This window comes from Ostrea edulis, chromosome 4, assembly GCF_947568905.1.
Source record: "Ostrea edulis chromosome 4, xbOstEdul1.1, whole genome shotgun sequence".
NCBI lineage: Eukaryota > Metazoa > Mollusca > Bivalvia > Ostreida > Ostreidae > Ostrea > Ostrea edulis.
Window position 1 is genome coordinate 5,294,933 of NC_079167.1, and position 20,342 is coordinate 5,315,274.

General features: G+C 33.9%; 1 protein-coding gene across 1 annotated transcript in view; it reads right to left on the reverse strand.

Moving 5' to 3' along the window:
- The window catches only part of LOC125672113 (uncharacterized), a 197,988-nt gene that overhangs the window by 93,013 nt on the left and 84,633 nt on the right, over positions 1-20,342 (reverse strand). Inside the window, exons 28-30 of the mRNA XM_056161740.1 lie at positions 15,090-15,233; positions 5,984-6,145; positions 5,040-5,207 (exon numbers count right to left, since the gene is read on the reverse strand). Of these exons, the coding sequence (XP_056017715.1) occupies positions 5,040-5,207; positions 5,984-6,145; positions 15,090-15,233 (474 nt within the window). The remainder of the gene's footprint in view (positions 1-5,039; positions 5,208-5,983; positions 6,146-15,089; positions 15,234-20,342) is intronic.

The window sequence follows — 20,342 nt, forward strand, 5'->3', positions numbered from 1 at the left end:
TATGTAAATTTTTGATACCCTATTGTGGCCCCATCCAATCCCCAAGGGCAATGATTTTTACAAACTTGGATCTGCACTATGTCAGGAAGCTTTCTTGCAAATGTAAACTTCTTTGGCCCAATGGTTCTTGAGAAGATTTTAAATATTTTTTTTATATATTCGTATGTAAAACTTTGATCCCCTATTGTGGTCTCATGCTTAGTAACCCCCAGGGCTCATGATTTTAACAAACTTGAATTTACACTATGTCAGGCAGGTTTCATGTAGATTTCAGCTCCTCTGGTCAAGTGGTTCTTGAGAAAAAGAGTTTTAAATTACCTAACCCTATTTTTGCATTTTTGTGATTATCTCCCTTTTGAAGGGGGCATGGTTCTTCATTTGAACAAACTTGAAAGCCCTTCACCCAAGAAGGCTTTAAACAAAGTTTGGTTGAAATTGGCCCAGTGTTTCTGGAGGAAAAGATGAAAATGTGAAAAGTTTACGCCGACGCAGGATAATGGACAAATTTTGATCAGAAAAGCTCACTTGAGCCTGAGTTAAAAATTTGAATAAAATCCATTGAACGGTTTCTGAGGAGTTGCATCCACAAAGTGTTCCTATAGTGTAGCATGAACAAATTTAACAAAGTCCCATAACTCCTGTAAAATTTGTTGAATCAAAATGGAGAATCAATGATTGACTACATATGGTGACTAACAATCCTACACAATTTGAACAAAATCCGTTGAGTGGTTTCAGAGAATTTGCGTCCACAAAGACAAGTGGGACGGACGAACACTGTGACGCATGAACACCGTTATTTTTATGTATACCCTTCCGTGTTGTCGTGGGGGGACAAAAATATAAACTTTTGCAGTATCAAATAGTTTACTAATTCAATTTTTAATAAAACCCAGTGAATAAAATTCCTCCATAAGATACATTTTTTCATGAGCTATATCCCTTAGAGAATTGATTTAGCATCAAAGTATGTTTAATATTGGTGCATCAAAATTGGTACCGTATAAGTTTTACATTACGACCCCTGGGTCGAGGACTCTGCTGGTGGACTGTTAGTCCCCGAGGGTCTCTACAGCCCAGTAGCTAAGTACCTCGTTATTAGCTTGAAAATACGGATATAGAATTGGTCAGATACACCGGTATCACGTTTATTTTGCGACACAGAATATATAAAAGTACTGCAGGGTACAGATGTATATTTAATTGCTGTGATAAGATTTAGAAATGCATTTCAAAATTAAGGATTATCTCCCTCATGCATAGCTCTGATCCTTAGACGAAATTGGCTCCAGTCTTTGGCACTCTGTTTTTCCTTTTAGCTCTTACAAGTTTATTGTTATTTCGGATTTCCAAAATTTCGGCTTGAGCATCACTGAAGAGACATTATTTGTCGAAATGCGCATCTGGTGCATCAAAATTGGTACCGTATAAGTTTTACACTGGGTTACACTTACATTTACACTGGGTTACTTACAACTTGCAAACATACGGTACTTGATATTAAATTAATTCCATATAACTTTATTCATTAATTAATTTCTTGCTAACAATAAATATGTAAAATCAATATTGTAACTATTACAAGCTGATATCAGGTAGAGAACATCATTTTCAAAATGTGGGAAAGCAGTCAGAGAAGAACTTGACTTCATGTCTGAAAATTCTTGATAAGTAAACTTAAAATTAAATACAAAATGAAATGAAATAAAATAAGAAAGTATTGGGGAATATGGTTGTTCTTTTAGCTCATTTCATATCAGTTGAATTTTATATGAGCATTTCCAAAGTTGTTTTGGCATTGTGTTAGATTTGCTAAACTTCCCATGCTAGCATGTTCCAAAACCATACAATTCTGCCCTAACTTTATTGTTGATGGACTCACTTGACCTTAATAATTGTATTTTTGCCATTTGTACTCCATTATTATATTGTTTATGTTTTCATATCCATAATTGTGTGATTTGCTAGTCTAGATAAGATAAATGTTACTTTAATTCCAACAAGTGTGACATTTATATTTTGAATATTTTGATTTTGTTTGGCATTTGTAATAAATGCTAATTTCAACACAATCTGACTTAGTACTTATTTAGTAAAACTTAGCAAAAAACATAGCAGAGTAGACTCATGGAGATGTTTAGGGAGGAAAACATTAGGTAGATATAAAGAGGAAGGTATAATAGTTTGCAGGTCCTGTCATCCTTTTGTTATTTCTGAAGATTCCACCTTGCTATTAGTCCCAATTTTAAAGCTATACCAGTTTTTATGTTCATGGTAAGAGGTCAAGGTCACTGGAGTCACTTGACCTTGATACTAATTTGTAGGCCTTGTCATTCTCTTTTTATTTCTTAAGACCCTAGGACTCTATCTATCATATTTGTCAAGTTATATCTCTATCTGGAATTAATTTCCCCCCTTAAAGTAGACCTATACTCGGCCTACGTCACAATCATCTGCAAATGTGGAACCACGATTCCGTTTTCCGAAATGAAGAGATAGAGATGATTATAGCTTTAGAAAAAAATCAGTTGGAGAACAAACAACATTTTGGTGGATGAGGGTGTGTCAATTACATTGTACATGACCGTGAGGCATTCAGTGTACATTGACTATTCATGTATGTAAAAGTTTTACTATGATCCAAATGTTCAACATATGGAATTGCAGGGCATCAGAAAGTGGGGGAGATCACAGATGGGAAAGGGGGGGAGGTCAGATCAATTTAGATTTCCACAAGCATCATGATAATATTTCTTTTGTGAGCATCCGGGTTAGAATAGGTTCCAAATTATCATCAACAAATACATGGTACGCTCGTGTAAAAAAGAATAGTTCCCATTTCGCTGCTCCAGTGACCACAGATATCGTAGTTGTGTTCGCTGCTACAATGTTACAGATATTGACACAAGCTTCAATGATCAGCTGCAAATAATTTGTTTTATTTCACCGACCGTCATGAATTGGTCATTTTTTCCTCCTCTCTCCTTTTTCAAAATTATTGGGGCAGTATCTATTAGTTCCTTATTGAGATTGTATCTACTTAGACCGGCGTAAGTGGCGTACATGTACATGCATCCAATTTATGTACATGTAAATGATTTCATGACCTGTGGAGATTCATCTAAAACTTTGTCTCAGGATATAAGATATATCACACATTACACATATGCATTAATCATATAATCAAAATTCAGTTTGTTACTTTCGTTTTACATTTACATTGTGCAAAGCCTTCTCTAGAATTTTTTTTTTTCAAATGAAAAGGTAAAATTTAATTGTAAACCACATGGATCTTATAATAGTTATAGTTTAGAATAGTTTAAATTATTATCCAAGGTTGTAAATATGCTCAAACTTCACATGTCTTGCGATGATATGATAATTTCAAGATTTTATGGGGGGGGGGGGGGGGGGGGGGGGTGGACTTGTTGTAGAGATGATTGCTTCTAAAATAATATGTCAACATATGATTTTCTTCCTCAAATCTTTATTCTAAGATAATAATCTGTAAATTAAAACCAATTAATTCAAGGTTTAGTCCATAAAAATTAGGGAAAAGACCAATATTGACGTCAAATGGTATTTCTTTTAACATGTTTGGGCTCACAAAGTGTACATTATGAAAATATTTATTCCAATTTATTAGAATAAATGATTACATATCATTAAATAAAGGGTATATAGTCTGTGTTGCTTATTACAGCCCATTTGTTTGGGAAAATAATAATTATGAAGAAAAATAAAGAAGGAGTGCATTTTCCTTAATGTTGATGGAGTGCTTACTTTTGAGAAGCAATAACAATGAAAATTGCATGTCAACATATATATTTTTCAATGTCTATCTATTACTGGAATATATGTTGATCTTGTAAAGGCAATTTTTTCATGATTGAGTCCATTTAAGGCCGAATATAGATCTACCTTCAGCCTTATGTGCCACCGGGCACGAAGAGGATAGGTAGGTAGGTATAGATCTACCTTAAGAGTTCTATGTTAAACCCCACCCCTATTCGATTTCCCCAAAATGTACCTTAATTCTCTTCAATCTGAAAACAAAAACATTTTTACACATCTAGATACATTAGCCTACCATATCCTTGAATATCTATTACTTTCATCGACTGGTTACGGAGAACGGTGTCAGACAGTTTTATGTTAGGGAGAACGGTGTCAGACAGTTTTAGGCGCAAGAAAGAAGCGGAAGAAGAATAAGAACCAACTTAATAATTTGATAAGTAAATAGTTTATGTTTAATTTATCATCTTTTTTACATACAAAAATTGTCCACTTTTTCAGCCTCCATCTTTGAATTCTATTAATCCTGATTAGAGATCAGATTTGATTCAGGTAAAGGAGGTAACTTTAGTCGGAACTCTACTTGACTGGTTGTTACTAGATATTATAGTTCCAGTTGAAGTCGTCCCAACTGTCAAATAAAATTGACCCTCTTTGGATAATCCCCCAAAATCCTACATAGATTTTGATTTTCCACATTTTTTCTAATTCACAACAATTTTGTTAAAACAGATTGTGATTAGTAAATTGTTATACACTTGTGAACAAAATGCAAAGGGGAAAAGCTAGACCAACAGGACACTTTTATATGAGAGTCAACATACAATGTTTGCCAACGTCACAAATCTTATATTGTTTGAAAGTGAACAAACTTTCAGGATCTATGACAACCATCAAACTAAGAATTTCCCATAGATCACACATGTAGCAGGGAGGTAGAAAATGCAACAGACCAGACCTGGATTCAAACATGGGCCCACTGATCTCTGGTCATGTGCTCTACAAATTGAGCTATCTGGTCACCAGCGATCAACTCCGACTGACCACCACACATACTGCAACTCAGTGCCATATCATTTAAAGGTTTACATGTCCATATCATAACATTCATTGAGTGGTGGGGGCTGTCATGGATTCTGCAATATTTGTTGGGATGTAATTTTGTGAATAGTTGTTTTTGTAATAAAACATCATACAGATTGTGTATTTGGTTGCGATATCATTTTTTGTGGAAGTATACATACCAAAGACGTCACAGTCAGAGGAACTATTCCTGCCAGTTGTTAGAGTCCTTTTGTCCTGTGAACATTCGCTACACATTGTTTTTCCCTCATCTGTTTGGTAGTGATGAAGGGGACAGACTTCACATGGTTCATACCCATTCAGGGAGTACTTTCCAGCTGGACAAGGAGCTGTAAATCAAAATGCAACAATGAACACCTACATCAAGTATATCTTGTTCAATTTAACTTCGTCCAAAAGTTTCAGGAAAGAACGATTGTGACCTTCATTTAGCATCACCTTGATTGATGATAGTCAAAATCTGTGCCAAGTATGAGCTTCTAATGACTACCATCAGAAAGTTAGGATATAGATAAGTATTGCTATAGCCTTGCAGAAATGACATCATTGTCTGTTCATATACGCAAGTCTCAAAGGTCTCTTCATCACAAACTTGTGGTCCAAATTTCTTGTTTTAGTTAATTATTTTAATCCAGAGATTTCGGCCTGGTCAAATGACCTTTATTCCTAGTTTGCAACACATTGGTTAGCTAGTCATCATCAACCACTTTGCCAAACAAAAGCTTCTATATATACCTATCAACCGTTAGCCCAACAAAAACTTCTTATACCTCTCCATTGATTTGAACATATTTTATTGCATATATATAATATACAACAGGGTTTGAACACAAGTTCTTACAACTTACGGGGTTCTTGCCTCTCCATTATAAAAATATGTTTAAAACATTAAGTTGGATGAAAGAACAGAAGATAGACAGACAACAGAATGGATGGATAGACAGACAAGGGTAATTTCTATATTAAGTACAAATGTTTGGTTGCATTGACTGTAACTATGCACCCAGGTTGCTTGCTAAATGTTCAAGAAATAAAAAGGATAAAATTTTCAAACATTAACTGTATTGCCATATCTGTTGCAGTAGAAGAAAATTCTGATTCTCACCTTTACATTCTCCAATATTAGTTGCTCCATTTAGCAGAGGGTCTGTGACATAACCAGCTGGACATGGTTCACAATGTGTAGCATTCATCCAGTACTCATCTTTTTTGCAGGGATGACAACCAGTCATTCCATCCTCTGAGACTGAGCCCAGTGGACATTGGGCTAACAAAATAATTTTGTTACAAATAAGGATAACTTCATAATGTATTTTGTACTAGTAATCAATAACGATACATTCATACCAATACAGGGACAGGCACCATTCGATAGCCAAACAAAACCATCTCTTGAGCTAAAGTAAAGAGGTCCATGGGCCTCAACAATCACCAGAGTATCATATATTAAAAACCTTATACAGTCAAACCTGTATTAACGTAGTTCTACACTCGTGTGACGTCATAGGATTTTGCAAAGTCAATAATTTAATGATAGGAACATAAATTTTGTTGGAATCTTTTTCAATAGTTATAAAAAATCTCGTTAGCCATAAAATATTTCAAAATTCTTAGTTATATTTGAATAGTCAATGATATGTTTCAAAATATTGAATCCAAGGACAATAACTCTGTTTTCATTCAATTATTTATCAAGTCCATAATGCGATAGATTTCCATTATTTTTGACAAACATTTTACCAAAGTGATAAGGAATCATTATCTGTGTCTTTTCATGAAATTACATACAATTTTAATCCCGAGTGATTTAAATAGCTCAGCTGTATGGTGCCAGACTTCAGTTTTTGATGGGGGTATACATAATCTGGAAGCTATAGATTTGAAATTATTAAGGAAAGGTATGGATTTTTTCCCATGAATAACTATAACAGATGTAACTCTACTAATATAAACAGAAAAAATTATATGTAAACCATGCTATAAGGAAAATGCGTCCACATTTGTTTGTTTTTTAACATTTTGGGGAATAACGCTAATTCAATAATTTTGCACATATTATTCTAAAACTTGATGAACATATTGAAAATGACATGTGTTTTAGTTATTGACATGTTTCCCGATAAATAAATACAATTCAAAAAATATTTTGTTGTTTTTATATTAAAATAACAACAAATAACTGTTTCAAATGAATTTCATAAAAATCTATATCGGGGTATATGACTTTAGTGGTGTATGTAATGAAAATTAATATGGAAACCCTTAACTGTTTTGCCTTTTTTCATTACTCTGAATGTAAATTTATTGATTCCAAACAAAAAAATGCTACCTAAACCCCAAAAATCCAGGACTAAGGACCTACCTAAAGAGATCGTCCAGCGGAGAATGGAAAAAAGGTCACATACTATTTTCCGCAGTTAATTGATAAAATTTCGCAAATAATTTGTACAATGGAGAAGATGACTGGATGTATTTGGAATTTATCATTAAGAATATCAAGTACGGTTTTAATAGTTGTAAAATAAAATTAATAATACACTATAGTTAAAAATCTAGAATACAATGGGTTGTATCATAATTTATTATTCATCAATAATTACATTTAATCTGTTTAAGAATAATAAACATGCATTTCATATTTACACATTTACATGAGATATAAATCTAATTCATGAACAGCATGCAAATTTTCTAAAACTTATAAACACTTTGTTGTAAAGAGTATTTATGTATAGCCTATTTGTACAGTGTAACTAAAAAATTTGATGCTTGTGGTAAGAAAGCAAATGATGAAGTGTTGTGTCTCCTTTTGTACAATACATGCTGGAAATATGTTATTCAATTTGAGAAACATTAAATAAATCACAATGTCCATTGTACATGCACAGCAAATCTTTTAATCTTTGAACTAATGCAGGCAACTTTCTTGAACTTGGACGTGTCAAATACTCGGGACATGTCAAAGTGAGCCGCTAGTTCCAGTCATTATTCTGGAAACCTTGAGTATCTCATGTAGGAAAACTGCGAATACTCCGTTTAGAATTTCAGTCCTAAGCACAATATTTACCTGATTTATATCGCAATCAGGCAAATTTTTCACATAATGGTATAACAAGTGGTAGATTTTGATTTCCGAACTAGCGTACCCGGCACTTCTTAAAGTTTGTCAAAATTCACACCTTCAAATACACCGACCTTGATTCCTTATCCTTGATTTTGTTAAATAAACAACAACTTGGGTTTTATTAATTAACCACACACGACCCTGCATGTTGACAGATTGGGTATAATAATTTATTCAGAGGGCCTACTAAACAAAATCACCACCAAACTATGCGTTATAAAACGAAAGTGTTTGGGGCGATTATTCCCAGAATAGTCGTGTGTTTGAAAACGAAAGTGTTAGGGGCGATAATTCCCAGAATAGTCGGCTCAACGAAAATCGAAAGTAGTAATCACGTTGTAATCGAAAAACGTAGTCGTTAAATAGAGGTAAAATTTCGTGAAAATACATGAAAAGGTTGTAAAAATCATGGTCGTTAGTCGCGTCAGACAGGTGGTCGTTTAATACAGGTACAATATATAGAGTAACGTCTGGGGGGGGGGGGGGGCTTGGGGGCTTTTTATGGTCACATACGACAGTGAGTCGCTTAATACAGTGGGCCGCTATGGCAGTTTTGACTGTAATAGAAATCTTCAAACTGATGCTTCAATGACAACTGGATGGTGTCAGTCTTTCATGGCCCAAACCAACTTTCATTTTGTCTGATATTTTTTAATGAAATTATGACCTGGACAAATACACACATGCCAACTTTCCCGATTTAGGTCGGATTTTTTTTCCTGATTTTCAGCATGATTTCTGCTATCCCGATCGGGGAAAGCAAAATCCCCAAGAAATCCTGATTTTGTAAAAATTGTAGCCCAATTTATGACAACAAAACCAGATTTTCAACCTGAAATTAAAATCCTGTGCCATTTCTTTGTGGCTAGCCAATCAAAAGTCAGGACAATAGTCAACCAATCTGATTAAAATCAGATCCTCGATCCGCTCCTCTTCTTTCATATTTTCTTGTCGCTAAAAAAAGATGAAGAAAGAGGAGCGGATCGAGGATCTGATTTTAATCAGATTGATAGCCAACCATTGTTGTTTACCTGTGTTGCGTGGTATCGGGATACTGTAATTTACCTGATCTACCTGTGTTGGGGTGTTTATTGAACAGTGAGGAGCATGTTTTGATAGTAATTAATCGGGAAGACAGATTTTAAATAGACATATTCTATACAAGAACATGAATGACAAAGATGATAGTCATGTACACCACCGAACAATCGGACATTCCAGATTTTTGCCTTTTGGGATGGCTGCATGCAGCATCCAAGATATGCAATAGGTAGTGTCATCAAACATATTTTTTTCAATTTATATATCTAAATCTGTAGCGATGTATTATAAAATAATAGGGAGTCTAGTATTGAAAATATACTTTGTGATATGTAAATCAAACAAGTCTGTACTTTAGCCAGCTAAATTAAATTCGATATTAGAAAGTAGCCTTGATTTACAATTTCAAAGAATATAGTTTGATAATTGTATTCATTTCAAATGTTATGGTTGCAAAGGTTTTTATTGCGAACTTCATGGCAGCTAGGGTAGAACACTCCTTTTCTAGCTGCAGATTGTCCCACCGGTATCAGGACAACTCGCCCCCAAGACAACTCGCCCTCAAGACAACTCGCCCCCTCATCGGGACAACTCGCCCCTAAGAAAACTTGCCCTCAAGACAACTCGCCCCCTCTTCGGGACAACTCGCTCCCTCTCTTGAGATATCTCGCTCCTTCATATCATACATATAATACATGTTTACAATTGTTATTTTTGGTCTAAATCCAAGAGGTCTTTTAGCAAAAATTAATGAATTTCTTATAGATAGTATATACATCACAGACAATAAGACGTGTTCACATAAACACCAAACTTCGTGTCTTTTTATGCAAGACGAAAGATTTCAGTGAAAATCCAGTGTTTGGGTTCAGTAAATTCATCATCACTTTTATGTACATGTAAAATATATAATTTCAGCGGAAACAAGTTAGCGTTTGGTATAGGGAGAGCATTAGCTTGGTCTACAGCTGACGTAGTATAATTATCAATAATCTGCGTCTGTTGTTCAATCTAATTGTTTGATTTCCCCCAAGCTGTTAAAATTTACTTCAAACGTTATGAGGTACTCATCATCAGAGTTCTTTACACTTTGAAATCGCCGCGTAAAAAGAATCACCCCGCGTAAAAAGAATCACTTCAATCAGTAAAGCAAAGCCGTTATACAATTTCTAAAATAGGAATTTTATTATTTTTCAACGGGAATTAGTTGAGAAACGCATTAAAAGATAATTACATGTATCAGAATATTCATGCTTCACCTTTACACTTGTGTACATTGTATATCGATAAAAAAAACCAACAACAAAAAAACCCACACACCCCCAAACCCCAAAATTTTCTCAGTATTGGAGACATTTCATCAATTACCCGAAGATCAGTAAATATAATTTTCCTTGCCAATTGATTTATGAAAAATATAACTTTTTCTGAAATGCAATAATCAAATCTGTGTAAAATTCTATTAGATTATTTACCATTTGTGTTAAAGTATGAAATAAAAAGACGTATCTTTATAGGGTTAAAAGTGTAAATAACACACACACACACAAAATAAAAATAAAATGTGATAATATATTTATAATATTGGGGGTAAGTTGTCTCAAGAGAAGGGGGTGAGTTGTCCTAAGAGAGGGCGAGTTGTCCTAAGAGGGGGCGACTTGTCTTGAGGGCGAGTTGTCTTGGGGGCGAGTTGTCCAGCATTCGTCCCACCAGACTCTATAAGGCCATGCTAACAGACAGCAAGATCGCCTCTGTAGTCGTACTTAAATGTATGTGCTTTGTGCTTTAATTAAAATTTTGATATACATGTGTATAGTCCAGTCATCTTATGGTGTAAAATGATACAACTTCAAGTATTATTTAATAATATGTGTTTAACTTATTGTTGTAGGGGATGTATTAGTTTATCTTCAACTTTTTGCTGAATAGTTGATGATTTTAATAAAATAATTATGTATATCATTCAAACTGTGGTTTTTTTTAGTTTTGTTGAAGTTAATGGTAAAATACACTTGATGTTGTGTTAAAGGGACTGATTCACGATTTTACCCAAAATTTTGTTTTTCACTTTTAATGATCAAAATCTACTGTCTAATGTTTGAAAGATTTCACATGAAAATTAAGGTTATACATCATCACAGAAGCTCATTTTAGAGAGTTTATTATTTGTTTTGTAAACAAAGATTGCGATATGTTATTGTTTACGGAATTTTCAAAAGAAATGGATATCGATCTAAGTATTATTATATCTTTCATTTTTCAAGCATTTTTGGGGTGAAAAGTGTTATCTAAAAGTTAAAATTTGTGACTATGTAAAATTAAGATGCATTATATTACAAAATCAATATTTCACTTGTTTGTTTGTTTACATAAAAAGACTCGAGTCTTTGTTTCACATAACACATATTTAAGGCTAAAATATTGCTTTCATTCATGCATTCAGAAGGTCAAAATTTTGGCTGTCAACATTAAATGAGTTATATTTCTAATGTTTTAACATTAAAAATGAAAAATATTTTTATCAAAAATCGTGAACCGGTCCCTTTAATATATGATAAGATTGATATTTTCTTTGAAAAGACCAATATTTATTTTCACGACAAATGTCGCAAATTTAGAGCTTTGAAATAAGGTTGTTGCCTGCAAAATCTCCCATAGGGATTTTTAAAAGTTGGCATGACACTATGCAAATATATTTCTAAGTTTTTATTTGTGACTTTGGATCTTATTCAATGAACAAATCAGGTTGAGTCACAACACACTGTCTGGTCATAAAATAACCCTTGTATCAAATACTGTAAAATGAAAATTTTTAAAGCAATCAAAAATACTGAAACATTGGTATAAAAAAAGTTTTGGCCCATATATTTTCAAATTTGTGATTCAATTACCACCTACCCTTCTATCTGTTATCAGTCCAGCATTATGTTCAATAGGTACGCAGGTAAATCATCTGATTGGTTTACCCTGTGTTAGTGCAATCACATAGTGCATGTCATGATTCCAATTTAGATTGTTAAAAATGGCAATGTTAGCAATTTCTTCCAGACTTGAAATTTCTTAAGAGCTATGCAAAACATACAGAGTGTATTTTGGGGATCTAAGAAAATAAGATTTGCTGTAAGTGTTCTTCACTATACAACTATAGTCAATTTGCAAAATAAATTACAATGAATCAAGTGTTGCTACAAAGCAGGTACAGTGGAGCCTTGTTAATTCGGACACTTTGGTTCCCAGCAAAATCGTCCGGATAAATGAAGCGTCCGAATAATTGAATCGCATATTTTCTATCTTTACATATTAAGTAACCAATATATGCCTACTTTATTGATGTATAGTGAATTAAACACATTCTATCATTGGATTTGACCATTAGCATTAGTAAATAAATTATGATGATGTTAACATTTACATGAACTTCAAAGCACTAAAATTTGATACGTGTTCAGTGTATTTGCCTGTGCTTACATTGTACATATATATGAGCCCTACAAATAAATATCCAAAACTATGTACCGTATGCACTAAAACAAATAATGAAGCACTTTATGTAACTATAAGTAAATGAATCATTAGTAACTAACATAATCATTTACACTTCAAACATTTCATCACACTTTTACTTCTTAAAGAGGCCGGTAATTTCCATCTGTCACGATTCATGGGTTCGGCTGTCTGTTAAAACAATCTTCATCGTCCAAAGTTGATATAAGAATTTCGTGATTATCATGTCAGTTGACAACATTCTTTGACCAAAATTCAATCTGCCAGAGTTTATATTTCTTATTCTATAATTATCCAAGACAATATCGGGAGAACAAAAATCATTTAAGCTCGTAATATCAAGACCTTCTACTGCTTTGATCTAGCCACGCGAACCTATTATTTTCATGATGCAATAATAATGGAACAAAACTCAGGTGAAACTAACATTACGGGTACATACAAAATTTAATTGTCATTTTCCTTAAAATGGTAATTTTCTCACTTCTACCCAGAGTTTAAAAATTCAAAAGCAATAAAGCTCTAAAACATCGTAACAAGAATCAATCATACACAGGTACATTCTACATGCGTGACATTCTAAACATTAAAAACTTACTACATATACATGTGCATGAACAGTATAAAATCCAGAATCTAGAAGTATAATCTACACTCTTTAGATTTGAATAAGCCGATATCAATTTACGAATCAGTACAACTGATACGTGCAACAGTTAAAAAAAATTATCATTACGGCATGATGTTTAATTTATTAATACTATTAGGCTATTGATCAAGACTATAAAATAATATGCTACAGATTTTTATACAAAATTCAACACTACACGCAATAAAGATCTTATGTGCGAAAATTGGCAATGCAATGACTCGATCGGCACGTGCTATCTATTTGACATATCATCACACACCACTTAATTATAGGGAGGTGTTGACTGGGTACAGGTAATCGCTTCAATTAGACAGTTTGGCTTGTTTTCTTTATAATTTACGCCTTGCTAAAATTGTCCAACACAGACCTTCCCTAAACAAAATTACCGTCCGGATTAACGGTACAATTTTCAATGCATTATAACGTTTTGTAGTAAAAAGTGACCGTCCGGATCCGGAACGCGAATTTCCGGATTAGTGATGCAAAATAACGTATAAAAATTCTGTTCCCTAGAAAAATCGTCCGGAAGGTGAAGCGTCCGGATTAATGGCGTCCGGATTACTGAGGCTCCACTGTACATAACTTTCAGTGATATATATTCATCCAATAACATTTGAATGCCCTGGATATAGCAAGGGTTATATTGGAACAGAGAACACAAGATTACATAATGATTTTTTGCTGTTGAAGATGATTTGTTGCAAGTTAAATTTTGTGATAAAGATTGAAATTTACGCTGATTTTTATTCGTTGAGCATTGAAATTCACTTTGTTATAGATGTTTTCATTGTAAATACTTTTTATTTCAGTTATTCAGGTTTACTGGGGACTTATTCATTCATTATAACTGTACATTTGTTCGATGTTTTCATATATTTGAGTTTTACTGTACATGGTCGGACATTAAAAAAAAAACCAAGAGGCCCATGGGCCACATCGCTCACCTGAGTCACCTTGGCCCATATCTGAAGACTTTCCATATATATTTGCATGTAAAACCTTAGTCCCTATTACGGCCCCAACCTACCCCTGGAGGCCATGATTTTTGCAAACTTGAATCTACACAATGTCAGAAAGCTTTCATGTAAATGTCAACTTCTTTGGCCCAATGGTTATTGAGAAGAAGATTTTTAAAGATTTTTCCTATATTTGTATGTAAAACTTTGATCCCCTATTGTGGCCCCATCCTACCCCCGGGGGCCATGATTTGAACAATTTAGAATCTGCACTATATCAGAAAGCTTTCAGGTAAATACCAGCTTTTCTGGCTCAGTGGTCCTTGAGAAAAAGATTTTTATAGAATTTCCCTATATATTTGTATGTAAAACTTTGATCCCCCCTTGTGGCCCCATCCTACCCCAGGGGGCCATGATTTGAACAATTTAGAATCTGCACTACCTAATAAAGCTTATCTATAAATTTCATCTTTTCTGGCCCAGTGGTTCTTGAGAAGATTTTTTAATGACCCTACTCTATTTTTACCTTTTCTTGATTATCTCCCCTTGGAAGGTGGCCTGGCCCTTTATTTTAATAATTTAGAATTCTCTTTACCTAAGGATGTTTTGTGCCAACTTTGGTTGAAATTGGCCTAGTGGTTTTTGAGAAGAAGTAAAAAATGCTAAAAGTTTACAGACGCCGGACTGCAGGTGATCAGAAAAGCTCACTTGAGCTTTCAGCTCAGGTGAGCTAAAAAAAAACCCACCAGGGTCTTGTATCAGTTTGACATATATTTCATAATATTTGTCAATTTGTTTCTATGAAACAACATTGTGAAACCAAGTATTGAACTTAAAGGGTCAATAATAACTCATATTCTACACTGATTGCTTAGAAATACTTTATCCAGGAAAAATCCTGATCTGCATCAATATTAAAACACAAATCCTTTACCTGTACATCCAGTTCTATCATCCCTAGATACAGTATTTGCTGGACAGTCTTTACACATTGACTGGCCTGCTGCGTCTTGATACTGCCCATCCGGACATGTCCGACAGCTGCTGGCAGTGAAATACATCCCCTGTGGACATGGAACTGTTAAAAAAAAGTATAAACATCAGATTTTCAAATTTTACATGTATCTTAAATCTTGTTGACAATGATATGGTTAACATTGTATAAACAGCAGGTGATGATGTTACAATAGATATCAATATGTTGCCAAAACAATATTGCTCTAGTATAGGTCTCACATTTTATTTCATATCTATATTCCTATTGATTAACACTTTTTACATGAGCAATAATAAATGTGCTAAAAACAAAGATTTGCAGGTAGTAATCTAATATTTATTCAATGGGCTATACATATACTACATGAGTATTGATATTTTCACAAGTAGCCTAAAAATAACTTTCATTTGTTTTACATATTGACATCATTGATAAAGCTTAAAATTGTAACGTTTTACATATATGATTTTTCCATGACATGCAGGAAAATTACTGTACTTGGCAGTTTCTGTAAAGTAATATGATAACTAGTGCTAAATGTAACAGGGACTGTTACAGATGTTCCCCAAATCCCCCCCCCCCCCCCTTAAAAAGTGGTGCCATTTGATTCACAAAGTTTTGTGAAATTGGGTTAATTGGTTTCAGAGGAATTGCACTGACAAGAAAACAGGACTGCATGACTAACTAACAAGGTCAAAAACATACCCTTCACAACAAGTTGCATGGGGTATAATGAGAATCATTCATGCAGTTACAGAGAAATAGAGACCTCAGCAAAAACTACACTCAGGTCATGAGATGCATGGGTCATATTGCTCACCAGAGAGTTACATCTCAAACCCGTCTATTTTCCCAGCACTCATGCTCTGAAGTGTACTCGTGTTTTTAGAGAATATGTCACAGAATTTTCCAATAGACTATTATATTGTAACACTTTAAACCCCTGCAACAGATCCTTGGCCCTGGGGGTAATGTTGTAAACATCCTGTTATCTACATTACATGAAGATAACTTTATTAACTGAACCCAAAATGCTTCTTGAAAGAATTAAAAAGAATTTTTATAAACACTCCTTTGTAAGATTTTAAAACCCTTTTGTAGCCCTGTCAAAGCCATAGGTTGTGAACAGAATTGATTATACACTACATGAGGATACTTATATATTTAAAAGTTGACATACTGCATACTTGTGATTCTTTAGATTTTTTGAAAAGTGTTACATTATACTGATTATACCATGTACAGTAAAACTCGAATATAGCGAACACGGATATAGCGAAATTACGGCTATAGCGAAGTGAAAACGATTTCCCCGGCAAATTCTTTATATATTCTATATAAAAACCTGCGTCTATAACGAACACGGATATAGCGAATTTACGAATATAACGAAGTAAATTCCTATTCCCCTTGAATTAAAAATGAACGTAAAAATCAACTTTTATAACGAATTTATTTTTTTCATTTTCAACTCTTTGTTATTTTTAGAAATCGTTTTGCATTGACATACAGGATCCTCACTTATTGCGACATTTCTGTTTGTATTTTTTCATAAAAGGTTGTTAATGCAAAACAATACTTACACATACGTTTAGGAAATATATTGTCGGTATTGTTTACTATTCTCGTTAATCAAATTTTAAGTTTGATTGCATTTATTTTATCGTACACTTCTTTATTTGTTTAACAATTACAATTGCAATATACTGTACATGTGTGTATTGCGCAAACTTTTGTTGACATTTTTCTCTCGACATGTTCTTGCCTGACTTAATAATCCATCAAGATAAATTATCATACATAAATCAATGTGTATACCTCTTGTATAAAAATACTTCTTCTCGAAAATATATAGGCTTCATTTCTCTTAAAGACAATACAAACGCAAGTATATCGGTTGCTGCTTTCCTATATAACTGGTATACATGTAGAACAAATCAGTTTTATAACAAGTTCGTTATATTTGAATTATGAATTCGCTATAAACGTATAGCAAATTACACTAATAGCGAATTTTTATGGAGGGTCCCCAGAAATTCGTTATATCAGAGTTTTACTGTATTCTAATGTTCAAAATAATGTGCGAAGATGGGCCAAATGCTTATTCATAAACACACAGTTTGCGAAGTTGACCAGATATCTAAATTCCATGTCTATGTAGCTTTGTAAATTCTGTTTTAAAGAAATGTATGAATTCAACACAATATATAGAGTGTGATTGAGTTTGTTTTATTAACAAACAATAATAGATAAAATAATCTTAGAAACATTTCAGAAAAATAATCCTGTGAAAAAAGTTATAATGTAACTTGCCTAATATTAAATAAGCTATTTTAAATATACATTTAAAAGAAATATTCCCGGAACAAGATTTGAACCATCAACGCTTACATACTTGAGATTTACTGCAAATGCTCTGACCAACTATGCTACGAAATTTTTTTAAATGGTAAATCTTGATTTCCATGTAAAATTTTAGCCCCATATTGTGGCCCCAACCTAACCCCAAAGGGTCACAAAGTAATTGAACATGAATTCACACAATATGGTAATGCCCAAACACAAATATGACTAATATGATCTTGCTGTTCTGGGAGGTCAAGGTCATAGATCATGATATGAAATGAAAGGTCTTGTCATAAGAAATCTATATACAAAATATGAAAGCTCTACCTTAAATAGTTCAAAATCAGGTTTTTTAAAAGTAGGTCATACTCTAAGGTAAAGGTCACAAGGTCAAACATCACAGTATCACATGGTCTTGCAATAAAGAATCTACATATAAAATAGGAAAGTCCTTTCTTCAATACTTCAGGAGAAATTTGGTTTTGAATTCATAAATTGAAGCCAATATATTTTGCTTGGTTTGGATATTGACTTCTGAAATTGAATCTCGAATGAGTCTTCTTGGTTTTTGTAGAGATCTGCAGTAAATTGCACCCTTCAATTTACTTCATCATTTCTAAATTTTATAAATTAATTTCTCAGTCTGACATTTAAAAATATTTTTCAATTGAAAATACTTTCAGCCTTGAATTCAGTCAATTATGTAACGCTTAGACGTTCATACCTCTTCTCTACTCTGGTATACACATCTGCAGGCGGCCCTTTGACTAAACTGATTGTAGATCATAAACATATGATTAAGTTTACAATCACTTTGATGTGCACATTCATGAGCGTTTCACAAAATCTGTTGTAGTCTTAGCACTTACGATAGCGATTTATGACTGACTCTTTGGAACTTTTTTCTATGAGGAGGTCGATTTAAAATTAATCTTACTGTGGAAAGAAATATTCAAAAATGATTTTGAATATATCTCTATCATCTGCAGTATCTATGCATACATATCCATGTTGTCAATGAAAATAATGGAAATCCTGAGCCCAATCTGCATGATTATCATTAGTGTAATGTACAGAAAATTCCTAAAATGTTAAAAAGATTAATAGAATTTTTATGAGACTTAGAATTAAAAAAAAAAAAATACTACATACAAAGTGTTGCCCCACCCTGGGGTCAGAACTCTTACTCCGGGGATCATCAAATTTACAATTTTGGTAAGACTACCTGCTCTATCCATTTACTTTCAATTTAGTATCAACAGCACTAAAGAAAATATGTTATTTAAGTGTTTTACACATACACACTATATACCAAGTTTGGCCCCACCCTGGGGTCAGAACCCCTACCCCAGGGATCATGAAATTTAAAATTTTGGTAGAGCCCTTCCTGCTCTCCATCACCATGCTTTTAGTTTTTCTTACACGTGTGCGGTTCTTGAGAAGAAGATTTTTGAAAATTGGTCAATTTTGGGCAGTTTTTGCCCCGCCCCTAAGACCCCAAGGGTGCAGGAATCCTGAAATTTACTATTTTATGTCCCCCTTGTTCCAAAGATGCTTCATACCAAATATGAAAAGAATTGGAATGATATCAAGAAGAAGTTAAAAATGTCTATTGTTCACACATTTAATAACTGACCATTTTGGCCCCACCCTGATACCAAAACCCCTACCCCTGGGATCATCAAATTTACAATTTTGGTAAAGGACTACCTGCTCTTTCTAAATATCTATTTAGTTTCAATATAGTATCAACAGCACTAAAGAAAATGTTATTTAAGTGTTTTACACATAAACACTATATACCAAGTTTGGCCCCATCCTGGGGTCAGAACCCCTATCCCGGGGATCATGAAATTTACAGTTTTGGTAGAGCCCTTCCTGATCCCGGGGATCATGAAATTTACAGTTTTGGTAGAGGCCTTCCTGCTCTCCATCACCATGCAGTTAGTTTTTCTTACATGTGTACGGTTCTTGAGAAGAAGATTTTGAAAACTGGTTAATTTTGGGCAGTTTTTGCCCCGACCCTAAGGCCCCAGGGGTACTGGAGACCTGAAATTTATAATTTACGTTCCCCTTGTCCCAAAGATACTTCATACCAAATTTGAAAAGAATTGGACTGGTACAGTACACGACATGAGTTTTATGCGTGTTCCACGCAACGTGGTGGAACAAATTTGCCCCAAACACGGTGGACCTTTAAAATTGTCGGCACCTTTGAAGTCCTATTTTTCCACGCGAGCTAGACATTGAAGTCCACGGAGGATCTCCGTGGATGTCACCTGTACCTCCGTCGATGCCACCGTGTACCTCCGTGTGATAAAACAAAGAAATAATTTCCGAAATGATTCACCCAAAAAACCTTTTCGCTTGGCCAGCATACATGCCCTCACCCCATTACTTATTTAGAAATTAGCTATAAATCATTCAATTCTTGTAATTGTTGTTTAATGATACGTTGGTGTTTTCGGTTCATATCCGTATGTAGACTTCCCTGCAGACGTTCACACCTTTTTATGAAACGCCCAAATTCTCGACATCCTGTATATAAACACCTGTGTTATTCCTACCACTCGTCGATACATTGTTTCACGGCACGTGCAGCACAATTTCACCAAATAAAAGAAGGGTCATGAACAACGACAATCACATGTCAGTAATTTTAATTTGATAAACAGCAGTTCAAAGAAATGTGTACCATAAGCAATAGTTTATTTTTAGGTAAGGTTTTCATTGTAATTAGGAATATGTGATTAAGGTCAGCTATATACATGTACATGTTTACATTGGATATGAATTTCATTATGTACTCAACTGTGAAGCAATGTGAGCAAAGAATCAAATTTT